This window comes from Miscanthus floridulus, chromosome 8 (assembly GCF_019320115.1).
Source record: "Miscanthus floridulus cultivar M001 chromosome 8, ASM1932011v1, whole genome shotgun sequence".
Taxonomy (NCBI): Eukaryota; Viridiplantae; Streptophyta; class Magnoliopsida; order Poales; family Poaceae; genus Miscanthus; species Miscanthus floridulus.
In genome coordinates, this window is record NC_089587.1 from 150,962,079 (window position 1) to 150,984,687 (window position 22,609).

A 22,609-nucleotide genomic window follows, 5' to 3' on the forward strand; every position below is an offset into this window, starting at 1 on the left:
GATCTAAATCACAATGGATCAAAATAGTATTCCAATCCAAGGACCATCCTATAGTTTGGAGTACACCGAAAAACCTTTTTCTCTTCTCTAAGTTCATTCACGACAACTCTAACTTCTTCTCCGTTGCAAATGTGCTAACACCACCAAGTGTGCACCACCATGTGTATGTGTGTTAGTTTTTCACAAACATTTTCCAAAGGATTAGCCACTCAACTTGCCACGCCACTCGATCCTAGCGATAATGCAAAGTTAGATCACTCGAGTGACACTAAATGACCGATATGCAAACAAGTTTGCCCCTCTTGATAGTACGACCATATATCATAAATTCGGTCATCAACTTCTCTACACACCTATGACTGGTGAAATGAAATGCCTTAGGTTATACCTTTGCCTTGCGCATTTCATTCCATCTTCTCCAATGTCGATGCAACACATGCACCAACATGATCAACAATGATATGATCCACTTCATATCATCGCGTGATCATATTGGTTCATCGATCTTGACTTCACTTGCTTTTCACCATTGCCTTCGTCCATCGGCTCCAAGTCTTGCTCAAGCTTCACCGCCACGCAGTCCATCGCTCCAAAGCCTTCGACTTGCCCTTCACGCTTGCAACCGGTCCATCAAGCCAAGTCTTGTATTGATCTTCTCCACCTTGATCACATGACTCAATGTCATGTCTCATGTGCAATAAGCTCCTTCATCATCACATGTGTGAGCTTTGCAACATCTCCAAACCATTTTCACTTTCACTGCATATGTTGCTCACACACATGTACTTGTGGACTAATCACCTGTGTATCTCACATAAACATAATTAGTCCACCTAGGGTTGTCACTTAATTATGAAAACCACACAAGGACCTTTCAACATGGCATCCCATAGATGTAGCCTACTGACGGACTATCGATGGTCTGGTTCTGCCTAAATCTCATGTAATACTGGATGCTAGTTGTCGTCCTCTGGCCCATCGCTTCCACGAAGTCCCAGGCGTACCCTAGTCGCTTAAGAGCTTGCGTGAGAATTGGCTATAAGACACATGTAGCATAAGTGAAATCATAGAGCAAAACCTGCAAGCGGACAAATAAAAAATATCAGGAAGCATTCATATAATAATAAGAATAAATAAACATTACTCTCATATCATACACGACGTACCACATCTATATGGTTGAATGTCGCATGCCTCTTGCTTACTCGTGGCACATCCAGACTATGCTGAATTAAAGCTTAAATCTTTAAGGACGAGAAATTAGGCATACGGTAGCCAATTCGCTCAATTGCCTGCAAAGAAAGCAACACGACATCGATCTGGGTGCCTATCTTGGTCAGTGACCGTCGTCCAGTCTGCACGATGTCCTGGCGCACCACATTATTGTACCTAATAAGAATGTCGAAGGCGAGACTGCATGCCCATAACTCGGCTCCTTCATCATTCAATACCTCACTTGTTGTGTTCTCGAAGATCTCCCACACCCCGAGCATCCATAGTGCTGCTTTCAACCACTTGACCGGTTTTATAGTCTGTGATATATACAACAATCATATTATGAATGAATGTATATATGCAAAAATTATATTAGCATGCAAAACTTAAAATATTCCATACTATTGATGGGTTTGGGTAACGTGGAACGGCCCTATCTGGTGATGGCGCAAATGGAAGATCACTAGGGAGAAAACCTGGTTCCTGTGGCTGGGGAAGTCTGCCGCCATTCATCATCACTAAAAAAAACTGAAAAACATCCTAATAAATATAGAACCCCCATATAAATATGCCATGCAACAATATATATTAGAGAAACATATAAACAATAAATGATGTATAAATAAAAATAAAATCCACCATTATTATTCCTAATTAAAAAACCACATATTTGAATATTTCTATGCTTATTACTAAAAAAAGCATGAAAACCGATCTACATTATCAACAATGAAAGATTAGAATGGATGGAAGAAGATGCTAACCATTAGAAAAATGGTTGGAAAAAGGTGTTTGACGCGGGCCGGCAAGAACTGCTCTTGTTTCCCCAAGCAAGAACACATGCGCAAGTGAGCTAATGGTGCTCAGCATGCGTACTGTCCGAGAAGGAAAAATGTATTTAGGGGGTGGCCATTTTTAGGGGCGATTGACTAAAGAGAACCGCCTCTGTTAATTCATTTGTAGGGACGGTTCTCTTAAGGAACCATCTCTGAAAATAGAACACTTTTAGAGACGATTTTGTAAAGAAGACCGCCTCTGAAGATCCATTTTCAGGGGCGGACAGCTATCAAAGGTGGTTTTTTTAATAGAACCGCCCTGAAGATGGATCTTCAGAGGCGGTCACGAAGCTACGGTGCCTCCAGGCACGGTTAGAGGCGGCGTGCTAGGTGAACCGCCTCTGATTGAAAGGGAGGCGTCGCTGAAAATGATTTGTGTAATAGTATCACTGAATACACCGAATAGAAGTCCAGAAGGCCTGACAGTGACAGTGATACAGAGTTATAGAGCAGTTTATCATAATAAAAACAAACTGTTTCACATATGAACCTTTACAGGAAATATAGCAACCAGTAGCTCAGCGGTACATGTTTCAAACGTTACAAAAAACAGGACATCATATCAACAAAAGTTCGATCAACATAAGTTCAGTTCAGTAGAATACTAGCAGTAGTACATAACATGAAACTTAAAATATTACAAGCCAACGGCCAACAACCCAACAACACTCCTTCAAACTGATAGCTGCTAGCTCACCTCTTAACGAAAAACGTGCCTCGTGGCACGGTCGAGAAAAAAGATAGTTGCTAGTTCAAGACTCCAGACTGGTCTCCTTAGGTAGTGTTTGGTTCTGGGATTTGGTGGGATGGACCTCTTTCTTGGCATATTTGGTTCCGAGTCACGGAGGGACAATCCCACTTAGGCATATTCGGAGCATATGCCTGTGACTCCAGTCCCTCCAAATCGAGGGGACGAGGGCGGCCCAGGTGGGACGGCGCTGGCTGCGCGCGGGAGCAGGGTCAGGCCACCAGTGGCGGGCGCAAGGGCGGGGTGGGGCGGCGCTCCAGGGCGGGCAAGGCGGGGCTCCAGGCGTCCGCGCGTGGTCGGGCAGGCGCGACGGCGAGCAGCGCCCCAGCTCCGTGCGCGACCGGGCGGGAGAGCTTCGTCCCCGGTTCCGGCGCACAGCCGTGCTGGGTGATCTCCACTGCTGGTCTTGCTGCATGCGGGCGCGGGCTGCAGGAGCGGCCGCGCGAGCTCCCACGTCGAGTGCTCCGGCGGCGTGGGTGGGAGCTCGCTCCGTCGCCGGTCTTGCTGCATGTGGGCGTGGGCATGGGCGAGGCGGCACGGGGGCAAGGTACCCTGGCGTGGTCGTGAGCTACTCGGACGGAGACAGGAAGGGATAAGGAGAGGAGGAGGAACCATATTTAAAAAAAAAAAAAAAACTGACAACTCCCCCGGACCAAATAGAAAATGCGTTAGTCTCGTCCTTTTTCAACCAAACGGAAATTGGAGTCGTCTTTGGTGTGACTTGAAAACCAACACCGAAGCCGAATACCAAACTTCCCAGAAGTGCAAACCGACACCAAACTGAAAAACCGATATTTTGGTTCGACGTTGGTTGTGTGATCTGTCTTCGATGTAGATGTACCAACCCTACGGGGATATGTAATTTTTCAAAACTAGTGATACGTTGATACGACAATACAATATATAAGAATGCGTGTGTAAGACCATCTTTAACAAATTAATTATCCTACATCTCCTAAATATCTGTATATGTGATAATCTTATTATTATTAGTGTATATTTTTTCTCCCCTCCCAACAGATTACCAATATACCTTTAAACTAGATATGGAGCGGTGGATCGACTACATTTTAGAGAGAAGGGTAGATTTTAAATAGTTAAAACTTTTAGGTATTGGTGATAGGATGAATATTTTATGGAGCAACTATAATCCTTTATGTTACATTTCTATTATATTTAAATTTAAATACAACAGAATCAAAAGAGCCCTCACGTTCGCTGAGAGGGTCTAGAAATTACGAGATTAATTGGAAAAATGAGAATAATATGCACCGTTGGATGTTATGAAGATCTAACGGTCTATATTTAACCAAAAAAAATCCATACAAAAAATATACGCATGTTTTCCTTCTTTACCTTTTCATAACCATTTCACTTTTTTCCTTTCAGTGACTTTTTCCCGTTTTCTTTCATTTTCTGTTTTTCCTTTTTTTACAGACTATCTCCCGTTCATTTTTTTCTTGTACCTATTCCGTCTTCAGAATCTCCGAATTTTTTTATAAACATTACTCCCTCCGTTTTAAATTATAAGTCGCTTTGACTTTTTTTATACATCTATTTTGCTATGCATCTAAATATAATAACATGTCTAGATACATAGTAAAATGGACGAACAAAAAAAAGTCAAAGTGACTTATAATTTGGAACAGAGGGAGTAAAAGTTATGAGATCTATCTATACCTAATATTAGAAAGAAAAAATTTCTCCCCATCTATTTTTTCGTCCACCTAAGCAAAAGATTTGGTTGATGATGTATGGAGTTCATGCATATAGATGTGCTCTCTCCGTTCCAAATTATAAGTGGATTTGACTTTTTAGTACATTCATTTTGCTATGTATTTAGACATATATTATATCTAGATACATAGCAAAATGGATATACCAAAAAAAATCAAAGTGACTTGTAATTTAGAACCGTGGGAGTATTTGAGAATCATTGAGAAAAAAACAATTACAGTGAAATCATAAACATTTTTTTTAGAAAAAAATAAAAAAACTAAATGCTATATTAAAAAAAACAAACTATCCGTGCTGTTTGCGCAGGTCACCTTGCTAGTTTTAGTATTGTTAGGAATGATTATTTTGTTGAAGATGTTCTAAGGAAGTGAGATTTGCTAGGTAAAATGTGCAGTCATACGGCTATCCATCCAGCCTGCGCCCGCGTGAGCGTGTCGAACCACTGCGCCGTACGTCTCGTGATCTAGCGGCAAGCTCGCTAGCACACTGTGCATCTACATGGAGAAAAGTTTTTTTTTTTTTGCGACATACATGGAGAAAAGCTAAAGATCTGGATATTGACACTATCAGATTCCATCGATTTCCCATTCAAACAGTATCAGCATTCTGCGTTCACCTTCTTTTTGCCGTCATAAATGGCGCGGCCATATAGCACTGCACAGGCCGCATGACGAGATCGGCAGTTGATTAAATTAGTATTAAGTCACCATCACCGTGCTCAAAAGCTTCGATATATACGTACGCTGGAGCTGCGCGCGCCCAAAGCAAAGCACGCGCAGGTGCAGCCAGTACCGCTTGGCATTATTCAATCCGCCCACGCGCTATGGGCGAGATCGGCACGGACGACCGCGGTCTGGCCGAGGCCGTCGGCGCCGGCAAGGAGGAGGGCATCCTCGACGACGACGAGGAGACGTCGCCGATCGAGGAGGTGCGGCTGACGGTGCCGACGACGGACGACCCGTCGCTGCCGGTGTGGACGTTCCGGATGTGGAGCATCGGGCTCTTCTCGTGCGCGCTCATGAGCTTCCTCAACCAGTTCTTCTCCTACCGGACGGAGCCGCTCGTGGTGACGGGGATCACGGTGCAGGTGGCGTCACTGCCCGTAGGCCACTTCATGGCCCGGGTGCTGCCGTGCACCAGGTTCCGGGCGCCGGCGCTGCTGGGCGGCGGGGAGTGGAGCCTCAACCCGGGGCCCTTCAACATCAAGGAACACGTGCTCATCTCCATCTTCGCCAACGCCGGCTTCGCGTTCGGTGCAGGGAGCGCCTACGCCGTCGGCATCATCAACATCATCAAAGCCTTCTACGGCCGCCACATCTCCTTCATCACCGCCTGGCTCCTCGTCGTCACCACGCAGGTTACTACCCAGATATAGCTCTCTATTCCGCAATTGTCGTTCTCACCCTATCAGCTAGCTAGCTAGCCTGCTGACATTTCTCGCTCTCGCTTCAATGGCTGCCTGGTTCAAGGTGCTCGGGTACGGGTGGGCAGGGCTGATCCGCAAGTACGTGGTGGAGCCGGCGCACATGTGGTGGCCGGGCACGCTCGTCCAGGTCTCCCTCTTCCAGTGAGCACACCAGTTTTAACCCGACACTACTTTTACTTCAGTAAAATCAATAAGCTGGTGCTGTCTGTGCTACCTTTCTCTGTTATGGGATTCCGCTTTTTGAAATTTTCTGCTACCGCGTTCTTCAGTTTGGTTGGATTTTGGTTGCCTTTTGTGGTTGGATTTTCGGACGCCGGCGAGGGCAACGCATTCTTGGCTTCTTTAAATTCAACTCTGGACTCTTGTTGGTCGTTTGGTATCTCCTACAGCTGCACACCCATGGCAGCTCGTGCGCGTCCGTAGCTTTGCATAGAGCATTTTTTTTTATATTAGGGAACACCAATCCAACCTTTGCACTCATTTTTGAATGCATGCAACCAACCTGTAATTTGGCGGCCGCTGCTGATTCGTAGTGAGAGAAAAATACTATTCGATGACAAATATTTTTTGGGATATTTTTTTTTCTAGTTTACCTGACGTACTAATAAAGCAGATAGAGAATTGACAAAACTTGTGATATAACAAAAAAAAAAAAAAAACAGGTGTTGTGTCAGCGATGTTTAACCCTTTCCTGCGAGGTTAGCAATATTTAGTTAATCCTCCAGTCATTTAAGAGTCCGTTTGCTTCTGCTTTATAGGGTGCTGGCACCTACATATGAGCACTTTCTTTTTTAACATGCCGTAGCACATGTTTCGTTAGGAGGAAGAGGATTATTCAATTCTCATCGGAATCACTCCACAAGCAATTTCCATTTGCTCCCCCATCTCGTTTCACAAGAATCGCTCTAATAAAAAAACTAGGAAGCTGCAGTTAAGAATCAGAGAGTGAAGCACCAAGCAGCGTTGTCACCAAAGTTGGTCCCAGAATAGAAATTTTAATCTGACTGGCCGATGACATTAAATCGTTAACAAGACAAAAGTGTAGTTAAATAAATGAACTTTTGAAGACGAAGAATCTTAAGAGCATCATGACGCATGATTGCATACATGGCAAGGCTCGCAGCGTCATTTCAGATGGATGTTCTCTTTCTCTTTAAAAGATGGTCCTCTCAATGCTCAAGTAGGAATAAATCAGAGGACTTGCTACGGTACTACCCCACCATGAACATGGGAGTGCAGCCTCATACTCCTGGATGGCTGGATCTAGTGATGGGGTTATGCAGTCTGTTCGCTTGATCGTAAACGATCGTAAATTTTCAGCTAAACAGTATTTTTCTCTCACACCAAACCAGTCAGCAGTAATAATCTCCGATCGTATACGATCGTATCAGCACCCGCGAACAGACTGATGGATTGGCTGCACAAGTGCTGATACATGCCAGATCATGGAATCCCCAACTATTATTACGGAGCCTACTCCCCACGCACCAAAACGGAGCCCGCTAACTAATCTAGATGCATGCTAGACCAATGATCAAAGTCTCCATGACAACACCGCAGTGGAGGCCAAAGCAGCCTTCTGCCTTCATGTTGCAAATTGTTTGATGTAGTTAGTACTCAGGTTATTCAACGCTCAAGAAAGCCCCATGCGCGTAGCGTTCGCTCACTCGATTCCATGGAGTTCAAGTCCACGTACGGGGACAGCGATTGCCCGGATGGGCGTCTTTTCTGCCAGTTCTTACAAACTCGCTTGGTTTCTGCGCGAATACGACCCTGTACCGGTGCCGGCTGCCGGCGCGATGTGAACGCGCGCATAGCTGCGAGTTCTGACCGAGAGGACGCCGGAGGGGCAGGGGGAGGAGACCGGGCGCTCCTAGAGTCCGGCCGTTCGGACCCTATCCTGGCGCCGGCAATAATTTTCGCGCCACTGGAAACGCGCGCGCGGACGAACAGATTTGTCTATGGCCGTTTTGACTGTTTCCTAGTGAGTTTTCTGGACTACAATATTTTCTTTACTCGGCTGTTTCGCGTTTTGAACTGTTATTACCAATGTTTCTTTGTACTGTATCCGATAACTACAGGAAGCAAATCAAAGGGCTGCTATTCAGGCGTTAAAAACAAAATTGAAGCAAATCTAAGGGCTGCTATTCAGGCGTTAAAAACAAAATTGAAGCAAATCTAAGGGCTGCCATCACGTATAATGAACGGTTTTGAAAACTTTGAAAAGTTGTGGTTACCAAACCGAGTATCTAAATTAAATTCCGATTACACCATCATGTTTCTTATAATAAATCCTTCAAAACAAGATCCCACATGGATACACTTAAATAAAATTTTATTAACGGACACTTTTTATATAAAAATGGACCACTTTCTTTTATACTGAGCAGATGCAATATTCTAGGTTTAGGAAACAATGTTCCGCATTCACAGTAAAAGTGTTCTCAGGAGAATAGTATTTCAGATCTAAAAGAACAAATTATAGATTAATGGGATTTGTATTGTAAAATCTAAAAAAAACTAAAAATAGAAAAATGAATAAGAAAAATATGAAATATGTAGAAAAAGATAAATAAAGAAATAACACAACATAACAAATACAAAAGACACATCACAAAAATAACCGTTAAACAAAAGATCCAAATTAAATTCCGATTACATCATCGGGTTTCTTGTAATAAATCCTTCAAAACAAGATCATACATGGATATATTTAGAATTTTTTTTAATAACGAACACTTATCTTATGAAGATAGAACATTTTTGTATTGAGCAGAGACGATGTTCTAGATTCAGAGAACAATGTTCTGTCTTCGTAAGAAAATGTTCTCGGTTTAGAAGAACAGTATTCTAGTTTTACATTCATGAAACTGGTATTATAATATACAAAAAAATAATCTCATAAATAAATACATATCATAAATAAAATAATAAAAATCTAGAGCAAAGTCTAAGGAAAAAAGTTAAAACACGTAATAGAGAAAATTTTAAAAGAACACCACCTGGATACTTTTCAGACATGCTAAAATACACTATAAAACATCACATATATACTAAGTGAACATCACTAAATACACCATAGAACACCACTAAAAACATTATAAAGCATCACTAAATACACCATAGAACATCACATGTACACTGCGTGAACATCACAAAAAACATCATAGAACATCACCTGTATACTACGAGAACATCACAAAGAACATCATAGAACACCACCGGTATACTACGAGAACATCACATGTATACTACGCGAACATAAAAAAAACACCATAGAACATCACATGCATACCACGTGAATATAAAAATATCATAGAACATCACATATATAACATGTGAACATCACAAAAAATCATAGAACATCACATGTATACTACATGAACATTAAAAAACATCATAGAACATGACATTATATACCACGCGAACATCGTAAAATACATCTAGAACATCACATCTATATTGTATGAACATAGCATCTCATGGAAATATAGAAAATAAAAAACTAAATATGAGAAAGTAATTAACTAGATTAAAAAAGAAAAAGAAAAAATAAAAAAAATCTTTAGAAAACATAAAGACAAAAAATAAAAAGAGAAAATAAAAAACAAAAGAAGAGTAAAATATAAAAATAAAGTAAAATAAAGCATACAAAATAATTAATTATAGTAAAAACAATAATAATATACAAAAATAAAAAGAATAGCAAAGTAGAGAAAACACACATAAAACATGAATAACAAATGATAAATATATAGAAAAATAAAAAATAAATATGTACATGAAAAAATAAAATAATTATTTAACATAAAATAACAAAGAATAAAAAATAAGAAAAAGGAAAAGGAAAAGGAAAAAAGAAATATAAGAAATAAAAAATAAAAACTAATGTTAACAGGCTAGTAGGAGTTAAGAAGAAAATAAGCAGAGGAAAAAAGACGTCAATTAACAGCCTATATCGAGAGAAGAAAAGAAACTTACGTGCGTGTAACATACAAAAATAAAATAAATACAAATAATAACGAAAATAACATGAAATGGAAAAATAAAAGATAAATTGAAGAAAGGAAATAAAAACATAATAAGAAAAGGAAAGGAAAGAAAAAAGAAAAAAGAAATAAAAGGAGCATACAAAATATAAAAATGAAAAGAATAATAAAAAATCACATAAAACAAAAAAGAAATAAAAATAAAAAATGAAGCACGAAAAAAGGAGAAAGAAAAAAAAAGAAAAGAAAAGGAAGAGAAAAAGAAAGAAATAAGAAGAATAAGAAAAAACAAAAAGAAACTAACGTAACCACCTGGGTCGCTCCCAGTCCCGGTCGCCGATTCCCGCGCTTGGGTGCCACACCCTCGTTCCCACGCGCCGTCGCTTCCGTTGCCCTGATTCCCGCACGCGGGAATAGTCTGTTCGGTCGAGGGTCGGGTCCGAACGTTCGGACCGGATGAGGAGACCTTGCATGTCTGAAAAGAAACTGTGTGCCGCGAGTCCGCAAGTGGGTGGATTGGATTTCAGAAGCTGACAGCTCGTGTGTTGTCCAGGTCCAAGTGGCCTTGAAAAGGCGCAGCGGTGCCTTGCACTTGCACATGCTTACAGGCCTGCGTTCCTGCCCATATGTGATGGGCTCGAACTTGGATTTTGTTTATATATACACACTGACAACAAATAAGAAACAAGGTGTTTTGGTGTGGGTTTGTATAGCAACTAAACAAATTCTTGTCGGTCTGTCCTGCTTTGCCATTTCGCTAATAAAATTGTGTGAACAACAAGGTGATCACCTATGTTTTTTAAATTTAGCTAGATTTATAAAAAAAAAATACAAATAATATTTGTACGTCCAAATAGATTTATTATAAAAAATCTTATTATAAAAACACATTTTATGATCAATCTGTTGGCATTTATTAAGCGTAATAGATATTTACTATATATATGGTCAAACTTAAGATTGATTGACCCATCGAAAAGTGAGAGTTACATCTTCTTGGGACGGGGAGAGTATATTATAAGCATGGTTTTATATTGTATCAATTTTTTACCTAATTCTTCTGTAGAAAATAACGGGCTATAAGTTAGGACAATATATTACTCTGATTGGAATTTGAAACAGGACCATCAATGGTTACTCATGAGCCACTTTTTGTCTGCATAACCAACCTTGTGAGCAGTTGAAATCTCGATAAATTTTGAATAGATACATCTTTTCATTGTAAATTGCTTGCATTGAGATGAAAAATACTTAATTTTTGTACACCAATCTGATTAAAGAAAAGGGAAAACTTACGGGGGACTGTCCTCTATCATTTCATGACATCGTATTTTAGAAATACCACTAACAATAGCACTGATCATGTGTCCATAATGTTGAATCAGGGCATTGCATGAGAAGGACGAATCCGCCAAAGCCTCACGCCAGATCTCTCGTTCCAAGTTCTTCGTGGTGGTGCTCGCATGCAGCTTCGCTTGGTACGCCGTGCCGGGCTACCTCTTCCCGACACTAACGTCCATCTCATGGGTGTGTTGGGTCTTCTCCAAGTCCGTGACGGCGCAGCAGTTGGGGTCGGGCATGAAGGGCCTTGGTCTTGGTGCCTTCACACTAGATTGGACCGCTGTCGCCTCATTCCTCTTCAGTCCCCTCATCTCACCCTTCTTTGCTATCGCCAACGTCTTCTTTGGCTATGTTTTCTTTCTCTACGTGATCATGCCTATAGCATATTGGGGGTTCGACCTGTACAACGCTAAGACATTCCCTATCTTCTCCTCGCACTTGTTCATGTCAAATGGCACCAACTACGACGTCAAATCAATTGTGAACAATCAGTTTGAGATTAACTGGGACGCTTATGAAAAGAATGGCAAAGTCAACCTCAGCATATTCTTTGCACTCACTTATGGGTTCAGCTTCGCCACCATTGCGGCCACCATCACTCATGTCGGGTTCTTCTATGGAAAGTATGGCATCTCCACTTTATTATATGAGAAAAATACTCTATACAACATGCTTTGATTACGTGCAACCCAAAATAAAAAAGGACTCTAATTACATGTGGCGTCTTAACGGAATGCATGCATGATTCTAATAAGTTTCTTTGTTTCAAATTGGGTATGCCGATGTCCAGGGAAATCTACCACCGTTTCAAATCATCGCAGAAGGAGAAGCCTGACATCCACACGAAGCTGATGAAGAAGTACAGTGAAATCCCAGCGTGGTGGTTTTACTCGTTGATGGCGTTGTCAATTACAGCGTCCCTCCTCCTCTGTACTGTACTGAAGCGTGAGGTACAACTCCCGTGGTGGGGCCTCATTTTCGCATGTGGCATGGCATTCATCTTCACACTTCCCATCAGCATCATCACTGCGACAACCAACCAGGCAAGTAACATGTTTGCATGTTTTATGTTCTTTTAAGAAAATAAAACAAATAAAAGGATAGATGTTTGAGGTATTGCCATGCATGGTGATAATCTATGCACAAAAAGGTTGACAGACCCTCCAAAATGCCTTCTGCAGTCGCCTGGTCTGAATGTGATCACTGAGTATGCCATGGGTCTAATTATGCCGGGCTCTCCTATCGCCGTTGTCTGCTTTAAAGTCTATGGCTACATGAGCATGGCACAGGCTGTTGCCTTCCTCTCGGACTTCAAACTTGGCCACTATATGAAGATCCCTCCGAAGTCCATGTTCCTTGTTCAGGTATAAATAAAGACCCCCAAATGTAGTGTTCTTGTAAATGAATTGGTGAGTTGCATAAAAGAAACAAAAGGGTACTAATCTTCAATTACTGTATTTACATAGTTTGTTGGCACCATTGTGGCTGGCACGGTCAACATTGGGACGGCATGGTGGCTGCTCGGCTCCATCCACGACATTTGCTCAGATTCACTCCCACCAGATAGTCCCTGGACATGTCCTGGTGATCGTGTATTCTTCGACGCATCAGTCATCTGGGGCCTTGTCGGTCCAAGGCGCATCTTTGGGCCAGAAGGGAACTACGGCGCCCTCAACTGGTTCTTCCTCATCGGCCTAGCAGGCCCGGTTATCGTATATGGTTTCCATAGGATGTTCCCCAACCAGAAGTGGATACCATTGATCAATCTTCCGGTGCTCTTTGGTGCAACAGCTGCCATGCCTCCAGCAACGGCTGTGAACTATAACTCATGGCTGCTTATTGGTACCATCTTCAATTTCTTCGTGTTTCGATACCGGAAGAGGTGGTGGACGCGGTACAACTACATTCTCTCCGCTGGGCTCGATGCCGGAGTTGCATTTATGGGGATAGTGCTGTACTTTTCGCTAACCATGGAAAACAAGAGCATCGATTGGTGGGGTACCGCAGGAGAGCACTGCCCTCTTGCCTCGTGTCCTACTGCTAAAGGGGTGGACTTGGGTGATGGCATCTGTCCAGTCTTCTAAGCCTGGAGTCTAATTTCTCAACATATGTTGCTGCAAGTTTAGCAATGATCAGTTCCAGTTATGTGGATGCCATAGATTTGTGGCATATATGTGGAGTATAATGCAACTACTCTTATGTGTAAAGGGTCATATTCTCATGTACTTAGTACTCGATTTCACAGAAGGAAATGTCTAAACAATTGGGAAAAACAATGTGCAATAGGTTCATCATTTGGGCAATGCAAAAGCATGCTTGTTCCTGAAATAATACAAATTTAGTCATTACAAGATCATACCCTCCAAGCCAAGAACCTCAAATCTAAGGGGACATCACTATTAGTCAACGGGTATTTTGCCCAGGCCTAAGCTCACTATCGCCGTGCTCAGAGCATCAACATAGACGCTTGACGCGCGCGCGCCTCACAAGCCGTACTAGCTCAGGTAGTCAGGGTGCGCCTCTCTTTGCTAGGCCAAAGCAAAGCACGCGCAGGCGCTGCCAGTACCGCTCGGCGTATTATTCAAGCCGCCCACGAGTGAGATGAGCACAGACGACCGCGATCTGGCCGAGCCCGTGGGCGCCGTCAAGGAGGAGGGCATCCTCGACGACGAGGACGACGAGGAGACGTCGCCGATCGAGGAGGTGCGGCTGACGGTGCCGACGACGGACGACCCGTCGCTGCCGGTGTGGACGTTCCGGATGTGGAGCATCGGGCTGCTGTCGTGCGCGCTCATGAGCTTCCTCAACCAGTTCTTCTCCTACCGGACGGAGCGGCTCATCGTGACGCAGATCACGGTGCAGGTGGCGTCGCTGCCCGTGGGTCACTTCATGGCCCGGGTGCTGCCGCGCACCAGGTTCCGGGCGCCGGCGATGCTGGGCGGCGGTGAGTGGAGCCTCAACCCGGGCCCCTTCAACATCAAGGAGCACGTGCTCATCTCCATCTTCGCCAACGCCGGCTTCGCGTTCGGCGTTGGGAGCGCCTACGCCGTCGGCATCATCAACATCATCCGCGCCTTCAACCAACGCCAAATCTCCTTCTTCACCGCCTGGCTCCTCGTCATCACCACGCAGGTTTGCTGCCAACCAAGCTAGCTTCTGCAAGATCAATTGCCATCCTTAGTCCTTACCCCATCAGCTACTACTACTAGCTAAACAATTGACATTAACTTGGTGGAATTTCTCGCTCTTGCATTTCTTCTATGGCTTGCATTTCTCTACTCTTTCATTGTATTAAGTGAAAGAGTTTAAACATACACAACGCTTTTATATCGAGCGCCGAAGAAAGTCAAGACCTAAAACAGTCCTCTCGGAATGATTGAATGATGAAGCGAACTAACACAAGCATTCTTATGCTAGACCATAGTACAGTACTATTTTTCTTCTCGATTAAGCTCCAACTGTAGCAGACCTACACTTGACGGAATTCAGTTTGTCTGATACTGAATCTTACCAGCCTCGCCCTCTATCGCAGCGCCACATTGCACCGATCGATTAGACTGAAAAATCAGCATCCCTTTCATCAGAGCGCGAGACTCCGATGGCCATGATTGCGGTGGCATCACTCTGGCCGTCTGGCGTCCCCGCTTCATGAGGCGTCATCAGTCCAATTCGCAATACTGTTTTCTCTGAATCTCTACATCATAAAGAAGAGATTTTTCTTAGTACGAAATTGGCGGTCATTTTCTCGTGAAGCCAATCCGCGGAGCGCCGACACTATGTAAAAAACGTTTTTTTTTACAATGGGACGAATTTTTTTTTTTTAGGGACGGCCGGTGATAGAGCCGTCCCTACAAATAGTTGCCAAATGAGCCGCCCTTACAAATGAATTTGTAGGGGCGGCCGGTGTTATCAGCCGGCGGCTCAACAACGAAGTGCCTCTACAAATGGACGCCGAATATTAAAAAGTAAGTACTAAAATTTAAATTTTGTAAACGATATCGGATGAAGAAACAATCAAAATGAAAGTTGTAGATCTCGAAAGTTATGAAACTTTGTAGTTGACAACTTTTTCAGTTGAGATCATTTACTACTTGAAAATACTGTTTGAAATTATTGTTCCCGTTTTGTCCTCTAATTCGGAGTGCTTTCGTAAAACTGGTCTAGTTTTTGCATACGAACTCCGTTTTCGACGTTCCATATATGCAAATCGATCAGAAAAAAATTTCGGATCCGTCCATCCCCGGCTTTGCCAGGTAGGAGAATTTTAAATTGGTCAAAAACTGATCACAAGATCATGTTTTCGTGGTCACAAGGTTTTTATCGATTTTGAGCAAGTCTTCTGAAACTTTCACAGGCCACGTCTTTCACTTGTTTGAGCTCATATTTTCTATGGTTACTTCTTTTGTGCTCCTAAGTGAAGGAAAAATATCAAAAAATAAAAGTCAAAATTTCCAAAAAAAAACAACGACAACCCAAAAAATATAAAAAAAGAGAGGGGCAAAAGAAGAACAATATCTAGAGGAGCACATAGAGAAGGCCAAATGTTATTTTGGAACACTAATTGATTTCATTTGAAAAAATCATAAACATAGAAGTTGCAGAACTTATCAAGATCTACAAGTTTTATTTTGGTCATTTCTTCATCCGATAAAGTGGTAATAACATTGTTCACAAAATTTACATATCTCTCTTATATTTTCATAAACAATAAGATGGATATGTAACATTTGTGAACAATGTTACTATAACTATGTCGGATAAATAAATGATCAAAATAGAAGTTGTAGATCTCGGAAAGTTATGAAACTCTATAGTTGACAACTTTTTAATTTGAAATCATCTTGTCAAGGAAAACCACGTTTGAATTTCTAAAATTTAAAATTTAAATTTTGTAAACGACCTCGGATGGAGAAACAACCAAAATAAAAGTTGTAGATCTCGATAAGTTATGAAACTTTGTAGTTGACAACTTTTTCATTTGAAATCATCTTGTCAAGAAAAACTACGTTTGAATTTTCAAAAATTTGAAATTTGAAAATTTTAAACGACCTCGGATGGACAAACAGTAAAAATGAAAGTTGTAGATCTTGAAAAGTTATGAAACTTTGTACTTGATAACTTTCTCATTTGAAACCATCTTGTCATGGAAAAGTACGTTTGAATTTCTATTATTTGAAATTCAAATTTTATAAGTGACCTCGGATGGAGAAACTACCAAAATGAAAGTTGTAGATCTCGAAAAGTTATAAAACTTTATAGTTGACAACTTTTTCATTTGAATTAGTTTAGGGCCTCAAACAATCAATTTATGTTCAGTTTTGTATAATACATGGGGAATCAAAATGGATTGTGGACACAAGTGAATGTGAGGTGTAGTGGCAGAGGAGATGGTGCATGAGAGAGAGGTCGCCGGTTCGAATCCCGGCCGACTCCAAGTGTGCAAAAATCGTAAAAAAAATGCTACAACCATAGAGTGAGGGTGTGTGTGGCTATCGGTGGGGACCTCCTCAGTTCCCGATTTGTAGAAGCTGAAAACCGTCCCTATAAATCAGTGATTTTTAGCCACCTTTCGTAGGAGCGACTGGCATAAAAACATTTTTCTACCTAGTGCGATAGCCTGTGAAAGCAACATCCGCGGCATCCTCCAACTACAGCTAGTCTAGTCTAGTGATACGCATCCTTACGTTGCCACCACGCTGCTCAGTGTGCATATATAAACAATAACGGCAACTTGTGATGGAACCCCCTAAACTTATCTCCCATAATCTAGATGCATGCTAGACCCAATCACCAAACTATCAAAGTCTCCAATGACAAGACCGTGGCGGAGGAAACCAAATAAGCGTTAATGTGGCGTGCCCGTCATCCTCGCTGGATTCCATAGTCAAGTCCAGGACGACAGAAATCACGGGATGCTCTCTGGGACAGCGATTACCCGGATAGGCGTTTTTCTGCCGGTTATCGACAAACTTGCTTGGTTTCTCACCCGGATACGACGACCCTGGGTCCTTGGAACCATTGTGACGCAGCCAGCTACCGGCACGATGTGAATGGGCGGGATAAGCGTATCTATAGCATTTTTTTAAAAGAATCATACGCTCAGAACGTATTAACACTCATCTTTATGAACACATGTACATATCCTACCTCTGTGAGCTTTTTCAAAGACCGAGCCAATAAATCATCGAGATTGACAAAGTCACCATAAGTGCCTTTCTATCGATGGAAATGTCGCGTACCACTGAAAACACAACGCCGTTAAATCTAGAGTATTTGCACCTACGAGGAGTCGAAAAGATTCTTGTAACCATAAGGCTACGGGCTCTTTTCACTCATTTCGATAGATGGCCATAAAAGGTCCACGGCCTGTCGACACGGTCCATGGTCCACGGCCCCGTGCCTGTCGTGCCTGTGCCAGCCCGGCCTGACCCTAGGGCTGTGCCTGGCTAAGAGGATGGCCCATAGTGCCGACGTGGCATGATCAAATTATCTCTCAATCCATTAAGCCAGCTAGTTCACTAAATATATAAGGTATTCTTCCTCACCCCTAGATCGTAATGAAAAAAATACCATGTCTATGTAAATCCGAGGAAAAAAATCCTTCATATTGTTTTTTCTAGATCACAAAAAAGGTTTGCGCGTCTTTGTATTAAGACAGAGAAAATATTCGATACAACACGTCTTAACGACGACCTAAGGGATCAATAAAGTTTTACATGGACACTCAGACCCTCCCTAGTATACTGTAGCTAAGCTATTACATTGGATAGAGATCAACCCACATTTATGGCGCTGGCAAGGAGGCATATGCCCATGCTGCCGACAACCTCGCCATCCGCTGGGAACAACTCACCAAATTTGTTCGTACGCCTTCTTGGTTGACGTCAGTGGAGACGGCGTCCCGCTGGATAGTCCTAGATGCTTCATGACAAGGTACTCACCTTGCTTGGATGCGAGGATATGAGCTATGCTCTGCGTCGCTATTCGCCTGCTTCGCTTGGGGAGCGAGGGCAGTGCATGTCCACCGATGGCCGTATCATCTCCAGGCAGCTCCAGGAGTGGCGGCTACCTAGCTCCTCTCTATGATTCGCTCGGTGAAGCACTTGAGGCATCTGTCGGCCGAGGTCGTCTGATGTGAAGGAGTGTGGTTGACATCGTCCGTCGCAGCCATGATCGTCTCGTCTCCCTGGGTGGTTGGCACGACGTTGGTGTTGGCTAGCGCTGGGCTCATGGGCTGGGGAGGAGTGGCCTCGTCCTCGCCTTGGTGGCTTGGGCGCGCCTCGGCATCCATGTCATCGGGCTTTCCCCCGTGGTAGTGTGACTTGTGGCTGCCCCTGCGCTGGCGACAACGGAGGTGAGTCTGTCGTCCCTCGTCCGGTGGGAAGCCTCTATCGATGCTCCAACATCCTGAGAGGTGGCTGCCGGATTAGGCGGGCTCCTAGGCGCAGGTGCTCCTGCTGGCCGGGTGATGATGAGCGAGGCGTCGAGCTCCTCCAGCATTGGGTCGACACGTGGGAAGCCCCGGGCTCGCGCATATCTGCACCACCAGCAGATCTGGCTTGGAGGAGCAATGTGCAGCAACAGATGGAGCAGCTTTGGTTTCCCTCGCTGGCTTCCTCCGTCGCAGCGAGCATCATCGATGGATTCCGCTGTGGCACCCTACGCGGCCCCGTTCGAGCTCGGTGGACCACCGGGGGGCACGTGCTAGGAGGTAGGTGGTTTGTTGCCACGAGCAGAGTGTCGTGGTAGGTCAGCACCCATCTCCACCATCGTCGCAGCAAACCTAGGCTGCTTACAATCCCTGGCTAGGGGGCGAAAGTCGTGGCAACACAGGCAACGTTGTGGCAGCTGACAAGTCACTACTCGGTGCGAGTAGGACAGACAGTTAAAACATCTGTCATGAAGTTTTGCGGGGATCTTGTGGGCTTGCGGGAGCTGTTTTGAACGAGGGTCAACTGCAGCGCCCACGTTGGCGGGCAGGGAACGACCATCCACAGTCCGAGCAGGCAGGTCGCATACCAGCTGGGGGAGCGGCCGGCTACATTCCTCTGCCTTCGCACAGGTCCTTACCGTCCCACGTCCGCTCCGCCACGGCCCAAAACCATGACTGAATGAGTTTGGGCGTGCGACAGGTTTGCAGTTACCGGCTTGGCCGGGCGACGAACAGCATGCAGGTAAGTTGTTGGGGGGTCGTCGTCGGAGTCCTCGCCGCCGCCGTCTTCGTCCGCTCACCAACGACGCTTTGTGCGTCCTCCCGAGGAGCAACATGGGTAGAATGGAGCCACTGCCCGTGAGAGGGTGGAGGAGCTTGGGGTGTCCGACATCGCCACGGCAGGCCCGGACTTAGGCCCAGACGGCGTGGATCTGAGTTCCGGCGTTCGTGGCGGTTACACGACAGGCCCGCTGTCGTCCACACTGGATTGGTGCACCGGCGGGGTGCAGTCGGCCACACGCAGCTGGTTGGCCGCGGCGTCGGGGCCTGTCGTCGGGGAGGCAGTCTCCACGGGCACCGCGAGCCCGCTGCGAGCGGTGGTGGGGGCGGCCACGCGGTCGCCTTGCCATCGCCATCACCCGCACGCGGCTGGGGGGCTGGCCGCAGCGCCGGGCGATGAGCGAGATGCAGGCGACGGCTTGGGCGACAACGCGACAGGCTCCGTGCGCAGCTGGGGAGGGGCGTGGGTGGCAGATGGGGAGATCGACGGGGTGGGCACCTGCGCCATGGCGGCAGCCGCGGGGAGGGAGCCGCCAGGAACGTGCTTCTAGGGTTAGCTTGGAAGATTCCTGTCTTGTGCTAGAAGAGCTCGTTGTTGTCACTAGATTAAGCTGAATATTGTTAAGCTGAATATTAGCAATTGTAGCTACTAGATTAAGCCAAGCGGTCCATTTATCCTCCACTAAAGCTCTTTGAAATGAATCCATTATTTCTTCCCCACAACAGTCGCCTTCTATAGAGATGGCGATGCGGTCCCGATGGTGTGCTCGGGGGCGGCGCAGGGGCCAACCCATCAAAGTAGATCGTTGTTGATTTTTACTGTCTACGTAAAAACATACACGACTTTTTAAGGTATGTTTCTTCGTTTTGAAGAAAGGTCATGCTAGCTAAAACTGCATGACTTACTGTAACACCTGACTCAACCATGTCTCGCGGCCGGCGGACATGTTTAGCGACGCTAATACATGTCCGTCGCGCCATGTCTCTCGTCGTAGTGAAAAATAGTTGTTTATGAAAATTTAGTTTACCAGATGCTATGGTTAAAATATTAGTTTTTTGGTAAAAAAAATCTGCACTGGACAGTTCGGGTATTTTTTGAATCAGTCGGTGGGTCGGCACACGATCAGATCCACTCTTGGCTAAACGCCTGCGAGTCTGCATTGCAACGTCAACGTGCACTGCACAGTTATGATCGAGAGGACGGGTACGCCGGGAAGGGGAGACCGTGCGTGTCTGAAAAGAAACTGCATGTCTAAGTTGGTGAATTTCAGTAGCCGACAGCTTGTGTGAGGTCCAGGTCCAAGTGGCCTTGAAAAGGCGCAGCGGTCCCTTGCACGTACTTGCACATGCTTGCGTCCGTGGCTTCCTGCGGCCTGATAGCCTCGAATTTGGATTTTGCTTGCTCCTACGTACTGACAACAAATAAGAAGGCGTGTGTTTGTGCCAACTTAAGCAAATTCCTGTTGATTTTAGTGCATCTCTGCCATTTCGCTGAGTGTAAACAACAAGGTGATCATCTAGGTAACGCGTTGTACTGTTGCGAAGGGATACAGAGTCATCTGCTAGCTAAAGATGAGCACGACCTGGCACGGGCCCGGAAGGGCACGACGGGCCGCCGGGCTGTGCCGCTCCAGTCCATCGTGCCTAGCCGATGGCCCAGGCAGGGCTTGTCGGGCCACTTTCCATGCCGAGTCAGCCCGGAAAGCACCCACCGGGCCAGCCCGAGGCCCAAAGATGCCATACACAGAGAAAGAGAGGGGGAAGCCAGGAAGGGGAGGCAGGGGGCTCGACGCCAGATCCGCGTGGAGGAGCTCGGCGCGCTCGCCCCCGAGCAGCTCGACACCGGATCCGGAGGAGCCGCTCGACGCCTCGGGGAGGAGCCGTCACCAAGATCTCGATGGGGCCGTCGCCGAGATCTCGATGGAGCCGCTCGACGCCGCGGGGGAGGAGCCGTCGCTGCCCGGCCTTCCTGGCGGCCACCTGCGGGGGCTGACAGCTCGGGCGGCGCGGACAGCAGAGGCGTGCGCATGGGGCTGGGGGGTAGGGAGCGGCGGCGCGAATGGCGAGCGAGGCGAGAGCGAGGAAAGGAAGGAGGGGCGAACGGGGCATGTGCGCTGCGAGTGCGAGTGCGGTGCGGACGTGCGGTCGCACGGGGGAGGGGGTGGGCCAGGGGAAGTTAGGATTAGGTCCGTTAGGAATAGAATTTGTTGGGCTTGGGGAGTGGGGATTTTTAACAGGCTATGCTAGGGACCAGGTCGCCACCGGGCCTCTGACTAAATTGCGGGCCGTGCCAGGCATGGGCCGGGCTAGGCTAGGCTTGGGCTGAGCAAAAAAAAAGGGGCATCTGCCATGCCGTCGGGCCCCGTGCTGCATGCTCATCTTTACTGCTAGCTGACCAGAGACAGTCGATTGCACAAGCAGTACAATGGGAGGTAGAAATTTGAAGTTTATTGTAGGCCTAGTTTTGTATCCAATAATCCAAATTTACCTCATATATATCTGGTCTAGCATATCTTTCTTAGGTTAGGCTGAACATATCAATTCTGGGCAGTACATTACTCCAGTTGGCATTTGACAGAGGACCATCAATGGTTACTCATGAATAACTTTTGTTTACATAAGCAACCTTGTGAATCAGTTGAAATTTTGATTAAGTCTAGATGACTGCATCTTTTTTTTCACTATAAAGTGCTAACGTTGAGTTAAAATATATTTGATTTGTGTACACCAATCTGATTGAAGAACAGGATATAGTTTCATGACATCACATTCCATTGAGGTACAGTTGCCACTAACAATAGCACTGATCATGTGTCCTTAATGTTGAACCAGGGCATTGCACCAGAAGGACGAATCTGCCAAAGCCTCACGCCAGATCTCACGTTCCAAGTTCTTCTTGGTGGTGCTCGTGTGCAGCTTCGCATGGTACGTTGTGCCAGGCTACCTCTTCCCGAAGTTGACCTCCATCTCATGGGTGTGTTGGGTCTTCTCTAAGTCCGTGACGGCGCAACAGCTGGGATCAGGTATGCTAGGTCTTGGTCTCGGCGCCTTCACACTCGATTGGTCCACGGTCTCCTCCTACCTCTACAGTCCACTTATCTCACC

The 22,609-nt window shown here is 45.2% G+C and overlaps 2 protein-coding genes across 2 annotated transcripts; both read left to right on the forward strand.

The window, feature by feature from the left end:
- Window positions 1–5,359: 5,359 nt before the first annotated feature.
- LOC136473690 (oligopeptide transporter 4-like) lies at window positions 5,360–13,388 on the forward strand. Its single transcript, XM_066471335.1, has 6 exons — window positions 5,360–5,893; window positions 6,006–6,103; window positions 11,337–11,915; window positions 12,083–12,335; window positions 12,474–12,656; window positions 12,759–13,388. The coding sequence occupies exons 1-6, from the start codon at window positions 5,360–5,362 to the stop codon at window positions 13,374–13,376; spliced, it is 2,265 nt and encodes a 754-aa protein (XP_066327432.1). The 3' UTR covers window positions 13,377–13,388.
- A 505-nt stretch (window positions 13,389–13,893) lies between these two features.
- On the forward strand, window positions 13,894–22,498 carry LOC136470009 (oligopeptide transporter 4-like). The gene is made up of 2 exons (XM_066467992.1): window positions 13,894–14,424; window positions 22,337–22,498. The coding sequence occupies exons 1-2, from the start codon at window positions 13,894–13,896 to the stop codon at window positions 22,496–22,498; spliced, it is 693 nt and encodes a 230-aa protein (XP_066324089.1).
- Window positions 22,499–22,609: the final 111 nt, after the last annotated feature.

Bases quoted from the DNA above. Each gene is read 5' to 3' on its own strand.
- LOC136473690 (XM_066471335.1), top strand. From the start codon at position 5,360: ATGGGCGAGATCGGCACGGACGACCGCGGTCTGGCCGAGGCCGTCGGC. The intron at 5,894-6,005 runs GTTACTACCCAG...GCCTGGTTCAAG, and splicing joins TCCTCGTCGTCACCACGCAG to GTGCTCGGGTACGGGTGGGC. The intron at 11,916-12,082 runs GTATGGCATCTC...GCCGATGTCCAG, and splicing joins GTCGGGTTCTTCTATGGAAA to GGAAATCTACCACCGTTTCA.
- LOC136470009 (XM_066467992.1), top strand. From the start codon at position 13,894: ATGAGCACAGACGACCGCGATCTGGCCGAGCCCGTGGGCGCCGTCAAG. The intron at 14,425-22,336 runs GTTTGCTGCCAA...ATGTTGAACCAG, and splicing joins TCCTCGTCATCACCACGCAG to GGCATTGCACCAGAAGGACG.